The sequence below is a fragment of the Lolium rigidum genome, chromosome 6 (assembly GCF_022539505.1).
Source record: "Lolium rigidum isolate FL_2022 chromosome 6, APGP_CSIRO_Lrig_0.1, whole genome shotgun sequence".
Lineage (NCBI taxonomy): Eukaryota > Viridiplantae > Streptophyta > Magnoliopsida > Poales > Poaceae > Lolium > Lolium rigidum.
The window spans coordinates 21,611,409-21,635,091 of NC_061513.1; the positions used below are offsets into that span (position 1 = coordinate 21,611,409).

Genomic DNA, 23,683 nt, shown 5'->3' on the forward strand with positions numbered 1-23,683 from the left:
TCAGCTGAGTGCACATTTTCAGTGTATATGAAGATCATTTTATTGATAACTTTTATTAAGATCTCTAACTCAATTTCATGTCCATTTTCTTCTTATTACTATAAATATTTTTCCTACTATCTATAAATGCAAAAAAAAACCTTCTAGTATCATTTTTAATCAATATGTACCACATATTTAGAAAATGGGTTCGTTCTTCTGCAGTGCTCGTGTCACGGTGTCAGTCCATGAGTTTGGACGTGACCTGGAGACTTAGCTTGTGGCCTCCATGAGCTCTATCCACCTCTCTCTCACAGCCAGGTACATCCCTTTCTTCCTTTCTCTAATTTCTGGCCACTAGCCACCGGAGTCGGATCTTGAATCGGTCGGGCGGCTGGCCGGAGCAGCAGGAGGAGACGCCTGCAGGATGCCACGGCGAGCAGCAGCCTGCTGTTGATGCGAGATTCCCGATGGCGTCGCGCAGCGCCGCGCTCTGCTTCTCCGCCGCCGCAGTCGCCACCACCACGTCCACCGGCGGCAGGAGCAGCAGCCGGAATCGTCTTTGGGTCGTCTGCTGCGACAGCAGCAGGAAATCCGACCTGCTCTCTTCCTCCCTGGTAAGTAGTTCCGTTTTGTATGCATGTTCTTACCTTCTTGGCTGCTGAACTCATCTGATAACTGAGCAGTGGCCTGTATGGTTGACGGCGTGCAGGCAGCCAAGGTGCTGGGCGCCCCGACGACCTTCGACGCGGAGAAGCTGACGGTGCAGTTCGCCAGGCAGGACCACCACCTCCGGCCGGCGTTCCCCAGAGCCTACACCCTGAGCCATTGCGACTTCACGGCCAACCTCACGCTGGCGGTGTCGGAGATCATCACCATCGACCAGCTCCGGCGGTGGAGCCCCGACGACGTCTTCGCCGAGTGGAAGCAGATGACCAGCTGCTCCGGTGGCGTCGGGGAGATGACCCTGCACCTGCACTGCCTCGTGAGCGGGCGCAACCCGCTGCAGGGGCTGGCGGCAGGGTTCAGGTACTACGTCTTCTCCAAGGAGCTGCCGCTGGTGCTCAAGGCGGTCGTGCACGGCGACGCCGCGCTCTTCGCCGGCCGCCCGGAGCTCATGGACGCCCAGGTGTGGGTCAACTTCCACTCCGCCTCCACCAAGTACAACCGGATCGAGTGCTGGGGGCCCCTCAGAGAAGCTGCTGAGGTAATGCTTCTTCCTTCTTCTTCTTCCTTGTTGCATATATATAACCGATGATGATCTGAACAATGCAATGCTTCCTGATTTTGATTGTGTTCGAATGAACTGCAGAGGAATCTGATGGACGGGCGGCTCGACCAACTGCAGAGCGAGATCAGCAAGAGACGAAGGAAATGGAGCATATTCAACGCCCTCGTCTCGCTTTTCCTATGATCCAATCCATCCCATCCCCCATCCGGGTATATATGTACATTGTGGTTTGAGAGATAGGGTAAACAAGCATTGGATTGCATTGCTGCAGGGCCAAGTAAAAAAAGGAAAGAGATCAACAAACAATCTTTCGTTCTTTGCTAAGAGAAAACTATAGACGACCCTGATCTTCACATGTAGTAGTCGTCTTACCTTATTGTTAATCAACATTTGATCGATTTCTTTGACCGCTGAAATGAATCAAGCTGACATTTGCCTTTGATAGTTGGAATACCATCATTTGAGTTGCCTTTTTTCAGCTGTAAACCTCTTATACTAGATACTCATCATTACTAGTCTTTAAAGTATGAATGTTGGACTATTTTCAATAAAATTGTAGGAACTTTTATAAACGTAGCTAGGGATGCGGTAAAGTATGAAAGTTGAGTTTACATGCACAAACATTTATCGCTAGTCAAAAGGATTAATTTTAAAATATTTGATGGGAAGTAATTTTAAGCAAACATACATTTGAAGAGTTCGATTTGAATACAATTTTCTTATATACGTGGTGGGACATTTTTATTTCAAGATAGAACTGATTTGCTCATGTAATTATTAGTTTTTACATTCATAAATAGAAGCTGCAAAAATATAGACAGAAGAAGAATGTATCACATATTATCCTCTTGATCAATGACCACCATTTTTACCATACCCTCCAAAACCTAGGTTTCCCTTATAAAAACCTTCATCAAAATCTCCAAAATCATTTAACAATTTGTTTGGAGCACCGGCTCCGAATCATTTTTTTCTCTTATAGAATCTGAAACAAATGACATACAGCAGCTACTGGAGCAACAGAATGCTATCCTTGTGGCCAACTTCACGGAGAAGGAGGTTCCCGAGGCTATCATGCAAATGGAAAAAATTAAGGCACCAGGCCTGAATGTGTGGGTTCCTCTTACCACCGCCGCCGCAGCTACCCGCCGCCCCAACCGCGCCTTCCAGTCGTGACCCACCTAGTCCACCCGCAATAGGAGAACGTGGCCGACGACCAAGCTCTCCACACTGGCGGCCAGGCTCTACCGCGTAGAGTGCAGGAGACGTCCATCTCAGCGGCCTAGCTCTACCGCATAGAGCACATGAGACGTCCACTGGCGCCGTCCTTCCAGTCCACGGATTGACACCTTCATCGTCCGCATGATGTCCTCCTCACTATCATGAAGAATAACTCCCCTCCCTTCTAATTAGATCAAAGTGCTTCCAATTAGCTCGAAATCTTTGCAATTAGCTCGAATCTGTCCAAGAAATATCTATTGTTGTGACTTGTGAATACTAATATAATTTCTGTGATATCAATTGGTCATGGACTCTTTGATATGTACTACTACCTCCGTTTCAAGAAATAAGGCATCCTCGTTTTACGTGTTTTTTTTGTTTGAGCAAGAATTACTTCAAATAGATAAACATTGTTTATATGAAATTAGTATCATTAAAAAATGCTTTTCAATACGAATTCAACGATACTAATTACATATAATATAATCAAGATTTTGTTGATTAATTTTTATGGTCAAAGTTCATCTTGGAATACGCGTGCGCCTTATTCCTTGAAACGGAGATAGTATGTGGGAGTGTTTGGTATAAAATTTAGTACATGATAATGATACCAGCTTAATGAAAATTTTGATATAATTTCTTGATCTATTTCTAACGTATTTTGCACTAAAAACTAGCATATACATATGATACCATCATTTATTTGGGGCACATAAATCATTTAGGGCGTTACAAACATCTTACAAGTCAACACATCAATAAGCTAAATTTTTAGAAGCCCAAAAGAATAGGATGAACCAGTTTCTAGGAGCTTCTTCCCACCACAGTTTGTTTCCACCATTTCGTATAAGCTGACTTATGCATAAATAGGAGCCCAAAAGAAGTCTTCCTAAATGTTGGATAAGACAACCTGCCTATCCATCCTCTTTTGCTCTTGTAATTAGAATTGCTAGCATATCCGCAACTATATTGAACAGGATAGGTGATAGAGGATCTCCTTGCCTCAACCCCTTTCTAATGGCCAATGTCTTCATTGACCTTTACACCCACAGGCAAAAATCCTTTATGTGCATAGTTTGTTGAAGGAAAGGCCAATTAACTTTATCATAAGCCTTTCAAAATCAATTTTTAAAAGGAACCCATCCATTTTCTTCATGTAAAGTTCATGAATGGTCTTGTGTAGGACATCTACTCCTTCAAGTATATCTCGTCTTGGCATGCATAAAGGAAGATTGTGTAGGCTTAATAACCTTGTGGGTGATCCCGGTTATTCTATCTGTACCTACCTTGGTGAAAATCTTGAAACTCACATTAAGTAAGCATATAGGTCTATACCGATGGATCCGCACAACGTCTTCTTTCTTAGGGATTAAGGTAATTACTCCAAAGTTAAGCTTAAATAACTCGAGATTGTTGTGAAATGTATATGTGGATTGCCTTTTCCTTTCCATCGGTTTGGACTTTTGGTTCAAGTGGCTAGTGCATGAAGCTTAACATGGTATCAGAGCCCCAGGTCTCGAGTTGAAATCCTGGCTTTCACATGGTTTTCGCAATTAAGCCTAAAAATTGTTGTTGCCCACTTCTTACATGGTTTTCGCAATTAAGCCTAAAAATTGTTGTTGCCCCCATCTTTAGCCACCGCTGATGCCCTGTTTCGGTGTGCTCTTCTTCTTTCACGTGTTGACTTTCTCTTCTCCCATCACACGCGAGTGGGGGTGTTGTGAAATACTCCCTCCGATCCTGAATATAAGCCATATTGCTTTTTGCACGAATATTAAAGAACGTACCTGGAGGCAAAGCTATAGCAGAATTGGGCAAGATTACTCCTAACTAATTGATGTGAGAAAATAGATGAGTTCACATTAGATCAGTAAACATAATAAAATTTCTAAAAAAAAATCTCCATACAAGTGATACAACACAATATATCTTATATTTTGGATTTTTTCCAAAAAAACTATATGGCTTATATCAAGGAATGGAGGGAGTATATATATGGATTGCCTTTCCCTTTCCACCAGTTCGGACTTTTGGTTCAAGTGGCTAGTGCATGAAGCTTAACAGAGATCACCTTGTTGTAATTGTGAAATATGTTCATGAGATCGTGCTTGATAGTCTTCCAGAACTGCTTGTAAAACTCGGCTGAAAACCCGTCTAGTCTAGAAGCTTTATTGTGAGAAATAGCTTCAAAAACTTCTTCCTCAGTGAACTTAGATTTTTTTTCCGATAAAGGGCGCTTTCATTACTTTTAAAAGTAGCACACCCGGCCTCTGCATAACAAGATGCACACAGCCGCACACTCACAAAGTGACATAGTAGCACTCACACAAGAAAGATAAAACCCAACACTGAAGGACTGAAATACATAAGGACAGCTAAGAGGACTCTATCCTTAGATTACGCCGCCATCCATGTTGGGAAAAATATCCTTCGCCACATCCTCCAATCGTGTAGAAACCTCCATAAAGAGGTCTCGGCTCTCTGGCTTCTGAAGCAAGGACCACGAACGGAGCAAAGCGGTGGATCGGTAGATAACCTGCAAACAAGAAGAATTTGTGTCATGGAAAATCTTGTCATTTCTACATAGCCAAAGCGACCAAATAATGGCAATCGCCCCCACCCTAATAAAAGTTTTATACCTATGATCAACTCCATTGAGCCAACTACCAAAAAAATTGGCAACACTCTGAGGAGGATACAAGGTCGAACCTATTTGGGTTATTGACCATATAGATCTCGCAAATTGACAGTTGAAAAAAAGGTGATTAATTGTCTCATCCTGATGACAAAACACACACTTTTTACTACCTTTCCAATTACGCTTAACAAGATTATCCTTAGTAAGAATTATCCCCCTACGAAGATACCAAGCAAATATCTTTGTTTTCAATGGTATCTTCATAGACCAGATTTTTTTATTAGTAATTACTGGCGTATCTGATTGGATCAGTGCCTTATACATTGAATCTACCGAGAATTTTCCACTCTCATTTAGACTCCATCTAACCACGTCAGGTCCCTGCGTCAACTGGACCCCTTCGAGTCGTTGCAGCAAGGTATTCCAGGATTCTAGCCTGGGGCCTAGAAGATCCCTTCTGAATGCCATATTAGCCGGAGAATCTTGCATCACCGTTGCAATGGTATCAGATTTGTGGCGAACAATACTGTATAAAGCTGGATACTGTTCCCGAAGGGTGGTGTTACCTAAGCACTTCTCCTCCCAAAACCGTATCTGGGATCCGTCCTTGATGGAGAAAGATATGTATGGGAAAAAGAATTTCTTTGACGCCATTAGACCAGCCCAAAAGTGTGAGTCTCCAGGTCTCCAAACCACCTGAGACAAAGCCTTTGAGCCTACATACTTTCTCTTTAGAATCGTTTGCCATATACCTTCTTCTGAAAGAAGTTTAAATAGCCATTTACCAAGTAGGGCTCGATTTTTGATCTCTAGATCATGTATACCGAGCCTGATGGCGTGTAACTCACACGTTCGTTGGGAACCCCAAGAGGAAGGTATGATGCGCACATCAACAAGTTTTCCCTCAGAAAGAAACCAAGGTTTATCGAACCAGGAGGAGCCAAGAAGCACGTTGAAGGTTGATGGCGGCGGGATGTAGTGCGGCGCAACACCGGAGATTCCGGCGCCAACGTGGAACCTGCACAACACAACCAAAGTACTTTGCCCCAACGAAACAGTGAGGTTGTCAATCTCACCGGCTTGCTGTAACAAAGGATTAGTCTGTATAGTGTGGATGATGATTGTTTGCGAGAGAACGAGTAAAGAACAAGTATTGCAGCAGATTTGTATTTCAGTATAAAAGAATGGACCGGGGTCCACAGTTCACTAGAGGTGTCTCTCCCATAAGATAGCATGTTGGGTGAACAAATTACGATCGGGCAATTGACAAATAGAGAGGACATAACAATGCACATACATGACATGATGAGTATTGTGAGATTTAATTGGGCATTACGACAAAGTACATAGACCGCTATCCAGCATGCATCTATGCCTAAAAAGTCCACCTTCGAGGTTATCATCCGAACCCCTTCCGAGTATTAAGTTGTAAAACAACGGACAATTGCATTAAGTATGGTGCGTAATGTAATCAATAACTACATCCTCGGACATAGCATCAATGTTTTATCCCTAGTGGCAACAGCACATCCACAACCTTAGAACTTTCATCCATCGTCCCGGATTTAATGGAGGCATGAACCCACTATCGAGCATAAATACTCCCTCTTGGAGTTAAGAGCAAAAACTTGGCCGAGCCTCTACTAATAACGGAGAGGATGCAAGATCATAAACAACACATAGGTAATAGATTGATAATCAACATAACATAGTATTCTCTATCCATCGGATCCCGACAAACACAACATATAGAATTGCAGATAGATGATCTTGATCATGTTAGGCAGCTCACAAGATCCGACAATGAAGCACATGAGGAGAAGACAACCATCTAGCTACTTGCTATGGACCCATAGTCCGGGGGTGAACTACTCACTCATCACTCCGGAGGCGACCATGGCGGTGAAGAGTCCTCCGGGAGATGATTCCCCTCTCCGGCGGGGTGCCGGAGGCGATCTCCGAATCCCCCGAGATGGGATTGGCGGCGGCGGCGTCTCGGTAAGGTTTTCCGTATCGTGGCTCTCGGTGCGGGGGTTTCGCGACGAAGGCTATTTGTAGGCGGAAGGGCGGGTAAGAGGCGACACGAGGGGCCCACACCACGGGCCGGCGCGGCCGGGGCACAGGCCGCGCCGCCCTGGTGTGTCGCCACCTCGTGGCCCCACTTCGACTCTCCCTCGGTCTTCGGAAGCTTCGTGGCAAAATAGGACCACGGGCGTTGATTTCGTCCAATTCCGAGAATATTTCTTTACTAGGATTTACGAAACCAAAAACAGCAGAACAATGACAGCGGCTCTTCGGCATCTCGTTAATAGGTTAGTGCCGAAAAATGCATAAATACGACATATAATGTGTATAAAACATGTAGATATCATCAATAATGTGGCATGGAACATAAGAAATTATCGATACGTCGGAGACGTATCAGCATCCCCAAGCTTAGTTCCTACTCGTCCCGAGCGGAGTAGACGATAACAAAGATAATTTCCGGAGTGACATGCCATCATAACCTTGATCATACTATTGTAAACATATGTAATGAATGCAGCGATCAAAACAATGGTAATGACATGAGTAAACAAATGAATCATAAAGCAAAGACTTTTCATGAATAGCACTTCAAGACAAGCATCAATAAGTCTTGCATAAGAGTTAACTCATAAAGCAATAAATCAAAGTAAAGGTATTGAAGCAACACAAAAGAAGATTAAGTTTCAGCGGTTGCTTTCAACTTGTAACATGTATATCTCATGGATATTGTCAACATAGAGTAATATAACAAGTGCAATATGCAAGTATGTAGGAATCAATGCACAGTTCACACAAGTGTTTGCTTCTTGAGGTGGAGAGAAATAGGTGAAGCTGACTCAACATAAAAGTAAAAGAAAGGTCCTTCAAAGAGGAAAAGCATCGATTGCTATATTTGTGCTAGAGCTTTTATTTTGAAAACAAGAAACAATTTTGTCAACGGTAGTAATAAAGCACATGTATTATGTAAATTATATCTTACAAGTTGCAAGCCTCATGCATAGTATACTAATAGTGCCCGCACCTTGTCCTAATTAGCTTGGACTACGGATCATCGCAATACACATGTTTTAACCAAGTGTCACAAAGGGGTACCTCCATGCCGCACTGTACAAAGGTCTAAGGAGAAAGCTCGCATTTTGGATTTCTCGCTTTTGATTATTCTCAACTTAGACATCCATACCAGGACAACATGGACAACGAGATAATGGACTCCTCTTTAATGCATAAGCATGTAGCAACAATTAGTGTTCTCATATGAGATTGAGGATATATGTCCAAAACTGAAACTTCCACCATGATTCATGGCTTTAGTTAGCGGCCCAATGTTCTTCTCTAACAATATGCATGCTCTAACCATTAAGTGGTAGATCTCTCTTACTTCGGACAAGACGGACATGCATAGCAACTCACATGATATTCAACAAGGAGTAGTTGATGGCGTCCCCGGGAACATGGTTATCGCACAACAAGCAACTTAATAAGAGATAAAGTGCATAAGTACATATTCAATACCACAATAGTTTTTAAGCTATTTGTCCCATGAGCTATATATTGCAAAGGTGAAGAATGGAAATTTTAAAGGTAGCACTCAAGCAATTTACTTTGGAATGGCGGAGAAATACCATGTAGTAGGTAGATAAGGTGGACACAAATGGCATAGTGGTTGGCTCAAGGATTTGGATGCATGAGAAGTATTCCCTCTCGATACAAGGTTTAGGCTAGCAAGGTTATTTGAAACAAACACAAGGATGAACCGGTGCAGCAAAACTCACATAAAAGACATATTGTAAACATTATAAGACTCTACACCGTCTTCCTTGTTGTTCAAAACTCAATACTAGATATTATCTAGACTTTAGAGAGACCAAATATGCAAACCAAATTTAGCAAGCTCTAGGTGTTTCTTCATTAATGGGTGCAAAGTATATGATGCAAGAGCTTAAACATGAGCACAACAATTGCCAAGTATCAAATTATTCAAGACATTTTAGAATTACTACATGTAGCATTTCCTGATTCCAACCATATAACAATTTAACGAAGAAGATTCAACCTTCGCCATGAATACTATGAGTAAAGCCTAAGGACATACTTGTCCATATGCAACAACGGAGCGTGTCTCTCTCCCACACAATGAATGCTAGGATCCATTTATTCAAACAAAAACAAAAACAAAAACAAACCGACGCTCCAAGTAAAGCACATAAGATGTGATGGAATAAAAATATAGTTTCGGGGAGGAACTCGATAATGTTGTCGATGAAGAAGGGGATGCCTTGGGCATCCCCAAACTTAGACGCTTGAGTCTTCTTAGAATATGCAGGGGTGAACCACCGGGGCATCCCCAAGCTTAGAGCTTTCACTCTCCTTGATCATATTGCATCATTCTCCTCTCTTGATCCTTGAAAACTTCCTCCACACCAAACTCGAAACAACTCATTAGAGGGTTAGTGGACAATAAAAATTAACATGTTCAGAGGTGACACAATCATTCTTAACTGGACATTGCATAAAGCTACTGGACATTAATGGATCAAAGAAATTCATCCAACATAGCAAAAGAGGCAATGCGAAATAAAAGGCAGAATCTGTCAAAACAGAACAGTCCGTAAAGATGGATTTTATTGAGGCACCATACTTGCTCAAATGAAAATGCCCAAATTGAATGAAAGTTGCGTACATATCTGAGGATCACGCACGTAAATTGGCTTAATTTTCCGAGCTACCTACAGGGAGGCAGGTCGAAATTCGTGGCAGCAAAGAAATCTGTAACTGCGCAGTAATCCAAATCTAGTATTCACTTTACTATCAAAGACTTTAGTTAGCACAACAAAACACAAAACTAAGATAAGGAGAGGTTGCTACAGTAGTAAACAACTTCCAAGACTCAAATATAAAACAAAAATACTGTAGTAAAAGCATGGGTTGTCTCCCATAAGCGCTTTTCTTTAACGCCTTTCAGCTAGGCGCAGAAAGTGTGTATCAAGTGTTATCGGGAGGCGCAGAAAGTGTGTATCAAGTGTTATCGGGAGATGAAGTATCAACATCATAACTTGTTCTAATAATAGAATCAAAAGGTAACTTCATTCTCTTTCTAGGGAAGTGTTCCATACCTTTCTTGAGAGGAAATTGATATTTAATATTACCTTCCTTCATATCAATGGTAGCACCAACGGTTCGAAGAAAAGGTCTTCCCAATATAATGGGACAAGATGCATTGCATTCAATATCCAAGACAACAAAATCAACGGGGACAAGGTTATTGTTAACGGTAATGCGAACATTATCAACTCTCCCCAAAGGTTTCTTTATAGCATTATCAACAAGATTAACATCCAAATAACAATTCTTCAATGGTGGCAAGTCAAGCATATTATAAATTTTCTTAGGCATAACGGAAATACTTGCACCAAGATCACATAAAGCATTACAATCAAAGTCATTGACCTTCATCTTAATGATGGGCTCCCAACCATCCTCTAGCTTCCTAGGAATATAAGTTTCAAGTTTTAGTTTCTCTTCTCTAGCTTTTATGAGAGCATTTGTAATATGTTTTGTGAAAGCCAAGTTTACAGCGCTAGCATTGGGACTCTTAGCAAGTTTTTGTAAGAACTTTATAACTTCAGAGATGTGGCAATCATCAAAATCCAAACCATTACAATCTAAAGCAATGGGATCATCATCCCCAATCTTGGAAAAAATTTCAGCAGTTTTATCACAGGCAGTTTCAGCAGTTTTAGCGGTTTCAGGCAATTTTGAACGCTTTGCACTAGGAGTAGAAACATCGCCAACACCAATTATTTTACCATTAATAGTAGGAGGTGCAGCAACATGTGGATCATTAACATTACTAGTGGTGGTAATAGTCCAAACTTTAGCTACATTATTCTCTTTAGCAAGTTTTTCATTTTCTTCTCTTTCCCACCTAGCATGCAATTCAGCCATCAATCTTATATTCTCATTAATTATAACTTGGATGGCATTTGCTGTAGTAACAATTTTATTTTCAATATCCTTATTAGGCATAACTTTCGATTTCAAAAGATCAACATCGGAGGCAAGACTATCAACCTTAGAAGCGAGAATATCAATTTTATTGAGCTTTTCCTCAACGATTTGTTAAAAGCAGTTTGTGTACTAATAAATTCTTTAAGCATAGCTTCAAGTCCAGGGGGTGTGTTCCTATTATTGTTGTAAGAATTCCCATAAGAATTACCATAACCGTTACCATTATTATAAGGATATGGCCTATAGTTATTACTAGAATTGTTCCGATAAGCATTGTTGTTGAAATTATTATTTTTAATGAAGTTTACATCGACATGTTCTTCTTGGGCAACCAATGAAGCTAACGGAACATTATTAGGATCAACATTAGTCCTATCATTCACAAGCATAGACATAATAGCATCAATCTTATCATTCAAGGAAGAGGATTCTTCGACAGAATTTACCTTCTTACCTTGTGGAGCTCTTTCCGTGTGCCATTCAGAATAATTAATCATCATATTATCAAGGAGCTTTGTTGCTTCACCAAGAGTGATGGACATAAAGGTACCTCCAGCAGCTGAATCCAATAGGTTCCGTGAAGAAAAGTTCGATCCTGCATAAAAGGTTTGGATGATCATCCAAGTAGTCAGTCCATGGGTTGGGAAATTTTTAACCAAAGATTTCATTCTTTCCCAAGCTTGTGCAACATGCTCATTATCTAATTGTTTGAAATTCATTATGCTACTTCTCAAAGATATAATTTTAGCTGGGGGATAAAATCTACCAATAAAAGCATCCTTGCATTTAGTCCATGAATCAATACTATTCTTAGGCAGAGATAGCAACCAATCTTTAGTTCTTCCTCTTAATGAGAAAGGAAACAATTTTAATTTTATAATGTCACCATCTACATCTTTATACTTTTGCATTTCACACAATTCAACAAAATTATTGAGATAGGCAGCAACATCATCAGAACTAACACCAGAAAATTGCTCTCGCATAACAAGATTCGATAGAAACGAGGTTTAATTTCAAAGAATTCTGCTGTAGTAGCAGGTGGAGCAATAGGTGTGCATAAGAAATCATTATTATTTGTGGTTGTGAAGTCACACAACTTAGTATTTTCAGGAGTGGCCATTTTAGCAGTAGTAAATAAAGCAAACTAGATAAAATAAATGCAAGTAACTAATTTTTTGTGTGTTTTTGATATAGAGTGCAAGACAGTAAATAAAGTAAAACTAGCAACTAATTTTTTTGTGTTTTCATATAATGCAGCAAACAAAGTAGTAAATAAAATAAAGCAAGACAAAAACAAAGTAAAGAGATTGGATTGTGGAGACTCCCTTTGCAGCGTGTCTTGATCTGCCCGGCAATGGCGCCAGAAAATATGCTTGATGGTGTGTAACTCACACGTTCGTTGGGAACCCCAAGAGGAAGGTATGATGTGCACAGTAGCAAGTTTTCCCTCAGAAAGAAACCAAGGTTTATCGAACCAGGAGGAGCCAAGAAGCACGTTGAAGGTTGATGGCGGCGGGATGTAGTGCGGCGCAACACCAGAGATTCCGGCGCCAACGTGGAACCTGCACAACACAACCAAAGTACTTTGCCCCAACGAAACGGTGAGGTTGTCAATCTCACCGGCTTGCTGTAACAAAGGATTAGATGTATAGTGTGGATGATGATTGTTTGCGGAGAACAAGTAAAGAACAAGTATTGCAGCAGATTTGTATTTCAGGTATAAAAGAATGGACCGGGGTCCACAGTTCACTAGAGGTGTCTCTCCCATAAGATAGCATGTTGGGTGAACAAATTACGATCGGGCAATTGACAAATAGAGAGGGCATAACAATGCACATACGTGACATGATGAGTATTGTGAGATTTAATTGGGCATTACGACAAAGTACATAGACCGCTATCCAGCATGCATCTATGCCTAAAAAGTCCACCTTCAGGTTATCATCCGAACCCCTTCCAGTATTAAGTTGCAAACAACGGACAATTGCATTAAGTATGGTGCATAATGTAATCAACAACTACATCCTTAGACATAGCATCGATGTTTTATCCCTAGTGGCAACGAGCACATCCACAACCTTAGAACTTTCTCATCATCGTCCCGCATTTAATGGAGGCATGAACCCACTATCGAGCATAAATACTCCCTCTTGGAGTTAAGAGTAAAAACTTGGCCGAGCCTCTACTAATAACGGAGAGCATGCAAGATCATAAACAACACATAGGTAATAGATTGATAATCAACATAACATAGTACTCTCTATCCATCGGATCCCAACAAACACAACATGTAGCATTACAGATAGATGGTGGTGAAGAGTCCTCCGGGAGATGATTCCCCTCTCCGGCAGGATGCCGGAGGCGATCTCCAGAATCCCCCGAGATGGGATTGGCGGCGGCGGCGTCTCAGTAAGGTTTTCCGTATCGTGGCTCTCGGTAGTGGGGGTTTCGCGACGAAGGCTATTTGTAGGCGGAAGGGCAGGTAAAGAGGCGGCACGAGGGGCCCACACCACAGGCCGGCGCGGCCAGGGCCTGGGCCGCACCGCCCTTGTGTGTTGCCACCTCGTGGCCCCACTTCGACTCTCCCTCGGTCTTCCGGAAGCTTCGTGGCAAAATAGGACCCTGGGCGTTGATTTCGTCCAATTCCGAGAATATTTCTTTACTAGGATTTCTGAAACCAAAAACAGCGAGAACAAGCAATCGGCTCTTCGGCATCTCGTTAATAGGTTAGTGCCGGAAAATGCATAAATACGACATATAATGTGTATAAAACATGTAGATATCATCAATAATGTGGCATGGAACATAAGAAATTATCGATACGTCGGAGACGTATCAGAGCCCTCCCTGGTCTTTTGGTCGACAAACTACACTCCATTTAGCCAGACGATATTTCTTTTTTTCACCATCTGCTTGCCAAAAGAATCTAGATCGGAAACAATCCAATCGGTGCAAGACCCCTTTAGGCAATTGGAAGAAGGAAATCATATACAGTACCATATTGCTTAGCACTGAATTAATGAGAACCAACCGTCCACCAAGAGATAGTAGCTTTCCTTTCCAACTTGAAAGGCGTTTCGAAGTCGTTCCTCGACTTGTTTCCACTCAGCTATAGTAAGTCTCCGATAATGAATCGGAATACCCAAATAGCTAATTGGGAACTCGACCAATCCCACAACCGAATAGATCGGCATATAAGGAAGCCTCGTCTTGAGCTTCACCAAAGCAGAACAATTCACTTTTATGGAAATTGATTTTAAGGCCAGAAAGCTTCTCAAAAGCTGATAGTATCAACTTAAGGTTCGTCGCTTTCTCCAGGTCATGTTCCATAAATAAAATTGTATCATCGGCATATTGAAGTATAGAGAGGCCACCATCAACGAGATGTGGAACTACTCCTTCAATAAGACCGTCTGCTTTAGCCCGTTCAATAATAATCGCTAGCATATCCGCCACTATGTTAAATAACATAGGTGACAATGCATCGCCTTGCCTCAATCCCTTTTTTGTTTGAAAGTAATTGCCTACATCATCATTGACTTTGATGGCAACACTTCCACCAAAAACGAAATTGTTAATTAAAGAACGCCACTCTTGTGAAAAACCTTTCATCCGGAGAGTTTGTTGTAGGAAAGACCATTTCACTTTATCATATGCTTTTTCGAAGTCAATTTTTAAAATAACTCCATTTAACTTTTTCCTATGGAGCTCGTGAACCGTCTCATGCAAAGTGACTACCCCATCAAGGATATTCCTTCCTTGCATAAAGGCCGTCTGGGACGGGCGCACCACATGATCAGCCACAGAGTTAAGTCTTAAAGTTGCGGTTTTGGTAAAAATCTTGAAGCTAACATTTAGGAGACATATAGGTCGATATTGTTGAATCCTCTCTGCCTCCAAAACCTTAGGTAATAAGATTACCTCACCGAAATTTAGACGAAACAATTCTAGTTGATCTTCATGCAATGCTGAAAATAAAGCAAGAAGGTCGGGCTTAATAATCTCCCAGAAGTTTTGGTAGAACTCAGCAGGGAAACCATCAGGACCTGGTGCTTTATTATGCTCCATTTGGAAAACCGCCTTCTTGACTTCCTCCTCAGAATAAGGGGCTGTCAGAAAGGCATTTTCTTCGGGGAAACTTGAGGAATATCTCGAGTCATGGATTCTTCCATAGTGAAGGTTCCTTCATCCGGATCCCCAAAAAGGCCCTTATAATAATTAGTAATGTAAGATTTAAGTTCTTCATGCCCCACTATCGTCCCTTCCTCCTGAACTAGAGAATGAATAAGCTTCTTCCTATGTCTGCCATTTGCGACAGAGTGGAAATATCTTGTATTCGAATCTCCTTCTAGGATAAATTGGACTTTAGACCTTTGATACCATTTAAGCTCCTCCTCTCTCAACATGGAAGCCATCTGCGCATTATATTGATTCTTAAGATCAATTTCTTGCGGTGAAAGCAACCGTGTCTCGGCAAGGGCTTCAAGATCATCGATCAAGCATGTAAGGCGAAGTTTCTCAGCTTTGAGAATGCCTGTTACATGTCTTGCCCATCCACGAAGGTGTTTCCGCAAGGCGCGGAGTTTATTATTCCACCTTTGGATAGAACTAGAACCAGCAACAGGTCTTTCCCATACTCGTTTAACCATATCCGAAAAGCCATCACGTTGTAACCATCCTAATTCAAATTTGAATTGATGTTTACATTGTGTTCTCTGCTTACCGGTTGTTAATAGTATGGGAGCATGATCCGACAAACCTTCAATACGAGGAAGAGCCCGTACATTAAAACCTTAGCAAATTGAAATCCCCCCCTATGATTATAGGGTATGGGTTATCTTTTGCAACGTTAACCAATTCACGAAGAAAAGCAGTCTTGTGCTCGGTCTGGGCAGCACCATAGACAGTGACAAGGCTCCACATGAAATTGTCGGACTTGTTACGGATATGGAGTTTAACGTGGAAATCTCCTTCCGAGCAAGCCAACACTTCCATAGTAGAAGTCCTAACACCAAGTAAAATGCCCACAGAACGACCTCGAGGAGGCCGAGAAAACCAGGAGAAATCTACCCCACCAGAGATGCGGTTTAGAAGACTCGTGGTAAAATCTCGTTTCCCCGTCTCGGATATACCCACAAAATCTAAACAATGATCTGCTATACAATCAGCGATATGTAAATGTTTAGCCAAGTCCTTGAGACCTCTGCTATTGAAGAACATACCATTCATTGTACAACCATTGTTGGTTTTGTGGATTTAACCTTAGAAGAAAACTTAGATTTTTTTGAAGCAGAATTAGCTTTGGATTTTCGAGCTGATGCTTTTAGATCATATACCGAGCTTAGCATCAATTCATCCAAATCTACTTCTGCTACCTCATCAACAAGATGAGAAAGAAGCTGACTATCTATTGTGGCACTCAGCTCTTCATCATCCTGAATAGAGGTACAAGGCTTAGCTGAAACTTTGGGATTGACTTTTAATCTATCAAATTCCATATGTCTCAAAGCATTAGCCGAAACAGAAATTGCATTATTATTTGAACCCAAACGAACCCCTACACTAGCAAGCTTAGAAGAAATGACATTATCTGGAAGAGGCAAAAAAGATTTAGAACATGACTTCATACCAGGTATATCCAAATTTAACTCCGCCTTACGACGCATCGCCCTTGCCATGGTGTCTTCATCCGTCGCCTTGGAACCATCCGCCTCCATAGCATGACGAGAGCTACGTCGTTGAGGAGGTGGTGGCTGTCGAAGAGGAAGAACCACCGACTTCGGTGAAGGCGTCGGAGAAGACGGTGCCGAAGAAACTCGCGAAGCCGACCCCTCCGACCCCACGGATCCACGCGGTGACGAACACGTACGGAACGTGTCCACCGCAGCATCCATAGCCGCCGGCGCCCCAACTTCAACACCCCGACTGTGGGAGGGCGAAGTTGCCGTAGGACCCTCCCACACGTCGGCCGGCTGACAAGGCGGCGAAAGGGGGCTACCACCCCGGGGAGACAGAGTCGAAGAGGACCCCCCCGAGGCAGCAGCGATCGGTCGCCCGCCATCCTCCATCACCAGCGAGTCGACGCAGGCCTTGGGCGAGGAGCCACCCGCTCCCGCAGGCAGGACCGCGCCGCCGACAGGGAGCGCTGCAACCGCCACCTCCCGCACGTCCACCTGCGGTGGAGTCAGGTCGTGGCCGCAGGGAGACAACGGTGCCAGCGCCTCCTGCCCGTCCACCTGCGGAGAAGCCTGGCCACCGAGGGCAGACTCCAGCGAGCTCGACGAAGACAGGCTACCGTCACCAAGAGGCGACGCAGCAGCCACCACTGCAGCCTGGGCCGCACCGCAGGAGGGTAGGGGCGACGTAGACCCCTCCTGCCCGACCAGAACCTGCAGCGACGACGAGGGATGCCCCATGCGAGGAGCGGACTGCAGCCCAACTACCGCGGGAGGCACTGGCAAAGACGGAGTAGCCGAAGAGACAGATTGAGCAAACAGCCCAGGGGATTTCTGCCTAGCCGCCTCCACAATCTCCACTGCCCGCAGAGTTCTCGGGAATGGATTGTACGGAGTGACAGCAAACAAGGGAACCGAATGCATCGACTTCTCCACATCAGACCCATGGGAGCCTCCAGGAGCCTGTGCCGCATCAACGTCCATGTTCACCAAAGAGGAATCTGCTAGATGACTAGGATCACCACTCCCCTCCTGGTCGTTATCCTTACTGGCATCTTCGCTATCTGGATCATCCCTTTTGCGTCTCCAGAAGAAAGGAACAAAGTCATCCTCCGGGACAAAATCCTCAGGCTGACGACGGAAGAAAAAATCATACCCTCTCAACTTTAAAACCACTGTCACCCCAATGTACAGCTGACCATTCACATCGGCCCTTTTTTCAAGGACCTTCGGATCCAACATGGCAACCAAAATACGTACCACTCCCCTTCTCCGCAAGGTGACAAGATCTACGTCCAAGGTAGTGCCAATGAGAGAACCCACCGCCCAAAGACCATGGAAATGCCTCACAGAGTATGGCACTCCTTCAACTGTGACCCAAACTGGTGTAAGCTCGAATTTGTGTGGTATCTCCTGAACCTTCCACGTACTGATCGTAAGAAGAGTTTCAGTGGATTGCACCTTCATTTGGAATCCGTCAACTTAGATGTGAGTGGTATCTCGTGAACCTTCCACGTACTGATCGTAAGAAGAGTTTCAGTGAACTTAGATGTGAGAAAAATGCTTTCCTCGGGGGAGATTTGAGGTATATCCTGAATCTTGCAGCGCATGGAGGAGATATTTTCTCTGTAGGCACGTCTTGATCCTACTTCAGCACTCCTACTTCCTGGTCTTATCCCATCAATGCTTCATGCAGTACAGCAAGATCGATCTAAATGGATGGATGGGTTTTGTTTTGTTGTTGTGTACACTTCGCTCAGACGAATCTCACCTCATTCTCGTCAAGTTTTAGTCAAGCCCGTGCGCTTGATTTGTTTTTTAGTTCCTACCTATTCACTGTCCATTGATTGAAATGTTTGCACCAGTTTCTGGTCTGCCTCATCGCTCAGCGCCCGAGCTGCACCGCTGTGCTGTATCTTTTTTGTCTAACACGAATGAAGCTTTGGGTATTAATTAGACCAATTAGACTATGGACTAATATGCCTACTGGTCAACAAACAGCAATAATAATGTCAGTGCGTTTTCTCCACCAATTTCCTGGTGTACATGGACATTTTTGGCTTGTTTCATCCATATCTCGTGGCGCATGTTTGAGCTCAGGTCACAGTCACGCTGGACTTGTAGGTCTAGAGCATATTGTGGCGCTGTTGTGCGGAGACCTTAATGCGACTCATGCGACTATGACCAAACGGTGGCTGCACCTGTGGCGCAAAACAGGGATGACATTTTCTACAGAAAACTCATATAAATTCTCCCCAAGCTAGTACTTTGACGAGACGAACACTTCGAAACCCAGCTCCAGCAATGGCAGCTGCACCATCATCTGCCCGCATTCCCATCATCTTACTCCTAGTGCTAGCACTCTCGGCCTACCCTGCTTCTCCTTCTTCTCTGAGTCCGGCTCCGGCCAACGGCAGCGACACGGACCTGGCCGCGCTGCTGGCTTTCAAAGCACAGCTTGCGGACCCTCTCGGCGTCCTCGCCCACAACTGGACCGGCACCTCTTTCTGCCACTGGGTCGGCATCTCGTGCAGTCGACGTCGGCAGCGCGTCACGGCCATATCTATGTCCAAAACATCCCTCGGCGGATCTTTGGTTCCTCATCTCGGTAACCTCTCTTTTCTCTCCGAGCTTATCGTTACCTATGCTAACCTAACGGGTTCAATCCCTCCCGAACTTGGTAGGCTAGGCCGGCTTAAAACTCTTATTCTTGCAAGAAATGGCCTGTCAAGTGCCATTCCTGCTGCCCTAGGTAACCTCACGAGGCTTGAGTTCCTTAGTCTGACTTTCAACCAACTCACCGGGCAAATCCCTCCGAATCTTTTGATCCATATGCGGAAACTTAAGACCATTGCCCTATATAAAAATGACTTGAGTGGTCAAATTCCACCGTTCCTATTTAACAACACGCCTTCCTTGCAGTATATTGACCTGGGAAGCAACAGCCTATCAGGTTCCATTCCAGACAACCAAACTTTCAGTCTCCCAATGTTGCAAACTCTGTACCTCTCTGATAACAAATTTAGTGGCAGAATTCCATTAGGGCTTGCATCATGTCAGTACTTGGAAAGACTGAGTTTGGATGGAAACTATTTTCTGGATGTTATGCCATTATGGTTAGCTCGATTGCAACACCTCAAAATTCTTTTTATGGGTGAAACTAACCTTGTTGGCTCGATCCCAGGTGCTCTTAGCAATCTGACTAGTCTTACAATGTTAGACCTCTCCTACTGTAACCTCACAGGGGGCATACCACCAGAGTTAGGACTAATGCAAAAACTCTCCTATCTGCATCTTGGAGACAATCAACTTACTGGTAAAATTCAAGCTTCCCTCGGAAATTTAACGGACCTGCTTTACCTATATTTAGAAGTAAATAAATTGTCCGGCGTGGTACCACCAACTCTTGGGAACATTGCAGCTTTGGAGAGTCTTCAGCTACAAAATAATAATTTAGAGGGAAACATGGAATTCCTGTCGGTTCTTTCCAATTGCAGAAACCTCCATCTCATTAACGTAGGGGTCAATTCTTTCACAGGTTCCCTCCCTGACACTATGGGAAACCTCACTTCCCGATTAGTCACCTTCACTGCAGGTTACAACAAGTTAATAGGTGGACTTCCATCGGCAATTTCTAACATAAGCAGCCTTGAATGGTTAGATCTCACAAACAACCTACTGACCGAGCCGATTCCAAAATCCATCGCGACAATAAAAAACCTCACCTGGTTTGATCTCTCTTGTAATGACATTTCAGGCACTATCCCAATAGAAATGGGCATGCTTGCGACTCTACAGAGACTATTTCTCCAAAGAAACAAGTTCTTTGGCTCCATACCAAGAAGCTTCGGTAATCTTAGTAGGTTAGAGAAAATTGACTTGTCTGATAATCAATTAAGTTCAATGATACCTGAAAGTCTATTCCGCCTTGATAAGCTTATCGAACTCAATCTTTCTTGCAATTCTCTTTATGGCGCACTACCTTTAGATATTTCTGGGCTATTACAAACATATCAAATGGACATTTCTTCAAATTTCTTGATAGGAAGCATCCCGAAATCTATTGGACTACTTAAGATGCTAAACTACCTAAATCTATCACACAACTCGCTAGGAGGCCCCATGCCAGACCCACTTCAAAACTTAATTAACTTAGCTTCATTTGACCTCTCCTTCAACAACATCTCTGGTTCCATTCCTCTATTCCTTGCAAACTTTACCGACTTGACTACTTTGAACCTCTCATTCAATATGCTAGAAGGCCAAATACCAGAAGGAGGTGTTTTCTCAAACCTCTTATCGCAATCTTTGATCGGGAATGCTGGGCTATGTGGTAATCCACGTCTAGGATATCCGCCCTGTGTTTACAAATCTCAGTCAAGTAGTGGACACTTGCTAAGAATTCTAATCGCAGTTTCCGCTGTAACTTTTGGCGGTATTGCTATTTTCTTATACCTATTGATCCGAAAGAAACTTAAGAACAATAAAAGGATCAAAAGTTCTATTGATCCAACCCATGGCATGAGCCATCAAATTGTCTCCTACCGTGAGCTCCTACGCGCCACAAATAATTTCAGTGAAGATAACATGCTGGGATCCGGAAGCTTTGGAAAAGTCTTCAAAGGCCAATTGTGTGGTTTGGTGGTCGCGATAAAAGTTCTTGACATGAAGCTGGAGCAGGCCATGAGAAGCTTTGACACAGAGTGTCGTGTGCTTCGTATGGCGCGGCACCGCAACTTGATACGGATACTCAACACATGTTCCAATCTAGACTTGAGAGCACTTGTGCTTCAGTACATGCCAAATGGCAGTCTAGAGAAGCTACTTCACCATTCCCACAGTTTGCAATTGGGGTTCCTTGAGAGGCTCGGCATCATGCTCGATGTGTCGATGGCAATGGAGTATCTACACCATGATCACTACGAGGTGATTTTGCATTGTGACTTGAAACCGAGCAATGTGTTGTTTGATGAGGACATGACGGCGCGTGTGGCAGACTTCGGCATCGCAAAGTTGCTTCTAGGTGATGACAACTCCATGATTTGTGCGAGTATGCCTGGAACAGTTGGATACATGGCACCAGGTACTCAACTAGCACATGTTAAACCATTGCGTAATTATACTTTACCATACATGATTGTTCTGATATTTGCTCATGTATGTTTCTTGCACAGAGTATGGGTCTCTTGGAAAAGCATCACGGAAGAGCGATGTATTCAGCTACGGGATCATGTTCCTTGAAGTGTTTACCGGAAGAAGGCCCACAGATGCTATGTTCGGGGAAGAACTAACCCTTAGGCAATGGGTATTCCGTGCGTTCCCCGCGGAGCTTGTCCATGTCGTTGATGACCAGCTACTTGGCTCGGCCTCTTCTTCTAGCCACAACCTAAACGAGGGGTTCATGGCGCCGGTAATCGAGCTGGGTTTGCTCTGCTGCAGCGACTCGCCTGACCAAAGAATGGCGATGAAGGACGTGGTCGTGAGGTTAAAAAGGATAAAAACAGAGTACAACAAAATGATGGCATCCAAAACATCGCGTGGTGCAGCATTACAGTGATTGAGCTCCTTGGCTGGCATGAAATTATATTTGTGGGCGAGTTCCTGTGAGCAAGCTAGCTCCATCGATCGGGCATGTAGTTTCAACAAGCTTTTATTTCCTCCATGAGTGTTTGCTCTCTTCTTAAAAAAAACAGTACAGACGCTCACATACACGCGCATACACTCACCCCTATGAACGTACACACACGTACATTCTACCCATATGAGCACCTCCGAAAGACTGAGCCGGCGAATTGGATCTTGAAATTGACGAAGTCACCATAGGCACATCTATGGAACGTCGCCTCCCACCTATGACGGTTGTTGGTTTACTATTAAAGAATATGCCTTACTCACTTCGTAACAAGTTTTTTACTTAGGGCATCTCCAACGGGGCGACGTAAATGGACGCTGAGCGACCGATTGCGTCCGCGTGTGCCGAAAATGCGTCTAGTACCGCCTCCAGCGGGATGACGCATATTGACCGGGACATCCACAGCGACGCAAACCCGGCGCATATTTGCGTCTGGAATGCGTCGCGGCGGACGCTGCGCGGACGCTCCAAGTGACCGCTCGCTTCTCCACCGGACCCTCCTGGCAACGAGCCTGTATCGAGGGCATCGCTTCCGCAGCCACCGCTTATGCGATCGGCGCTTCCGTGTCTGCGCCGCAGCCTTCGCCATCAATGTCGCGGCTGCCTCTTCTGCGCGCGCACTGGCGGGCGGCGGCTGGGCTTCTGCGCGCCTTCAATGGCATCGGTTTCCGCGCGCGAGCGTCCTTAAAAGTCTACCGGCATCGTTCCTGCCATATTCAACGCCCTCGTCTCGCTTTTCCTATGACCGAATCCATCCCATCACATCCAATCCGATCCGGGTATATATGTACATTGTGGTTTGAGAGATAGGGTAAAAAAGCATTGGATTGCATTGCTGCACTGCAGGGCCAAGTAAAGAGAGAGACAATCTTTCGTCAAGCCTTATAGAAGGATAAGAACAATCCATATATGCAGACAATCACATCATCATCTTTTGAGAATAAACTTAGGTTATTATTCAAGCCATTCCCAAGCGAGAGAAGTCACGGGTATTAACCATGACCATGTGCACCCGTGAAAGTATATGAAAAGATCTAGACCCTAGTTACTCAAGCCAAAATTTGATCTTGGAGGTGAGATCCATATTTACTAAGTAATACCTTAGGAAGCCAATACCACGATCATCACAGTTTGGTAATGATCATAAACCCTAAAGTTAGAAGCTATTTAGAATAAGTTGATCATGCCTGCTACATGATTATACTTTGGGATATATAAGCATAAGTTAAACCTAATGTGATAAGTAGATATCATCAATCACCGTGAAA

The 23,683-nt window shown here is 43.7% G+C and overlaps 2 protein-coding genes across 3 annotated transcripts; both read left to right on the forward strand.

Moving 5' to 3' along the window:
• The first annotated feature begins 218 nt into the window (after positions 1 to 218).
• Positions 219 to 1,481, forward strand: LOC124665453 (protein STAY-GREEN LIKE, chloroplastic-like). Of its 2 annotated transcripts, none has more exons than XM_047202869.1 (3): positions 219 to 596; positions 692 to 1,186; positions 1,292 to 1,481. In XM_047202869.1, exons 1-3 carry the CDS (start codon positions 450 to 452, stop codon positions 1,391 to 1,393), a joined length of 744 nt encoding a protein of 247 aa, XP_047058825.1. In that variant the 5' UTR covers positions 219 to 449; the 3' UTR covers positions 1,394 to 1,481. The 2 variants fall into 2 exon arrangements, with proteins under 2 accessions (XP_047058825.1, XP_047058826.1); XM_047202870.1 differs by having other exon boundaries at positions 485 to 596; positions 666 to 1,186.
• Positions 1,482 to 19,087: 17,606 nt separating this feature from the next.
• LOC124662277 (probable LRR receptor-like serine/threonine-protein kinase At3g47570) lies at positions 19,088 to 22,340 on the forward strand. The gene is made up of 3 exons (XM_047200133.1): positions 19,088 to 20,378; positions 20,772 to 21,866; positions 21,958 to 22,340. Exons 1-3 carry the CDS (start codon positions 19,088 to 19,090, stop codon positions 22,338 to 22,340), a joined length of 2,769 nt encoding a protein of 922 aa, XP_047056089.1.
• Positions 22,341 to 23,683: the final 1,343 nt, after the last annotated feature.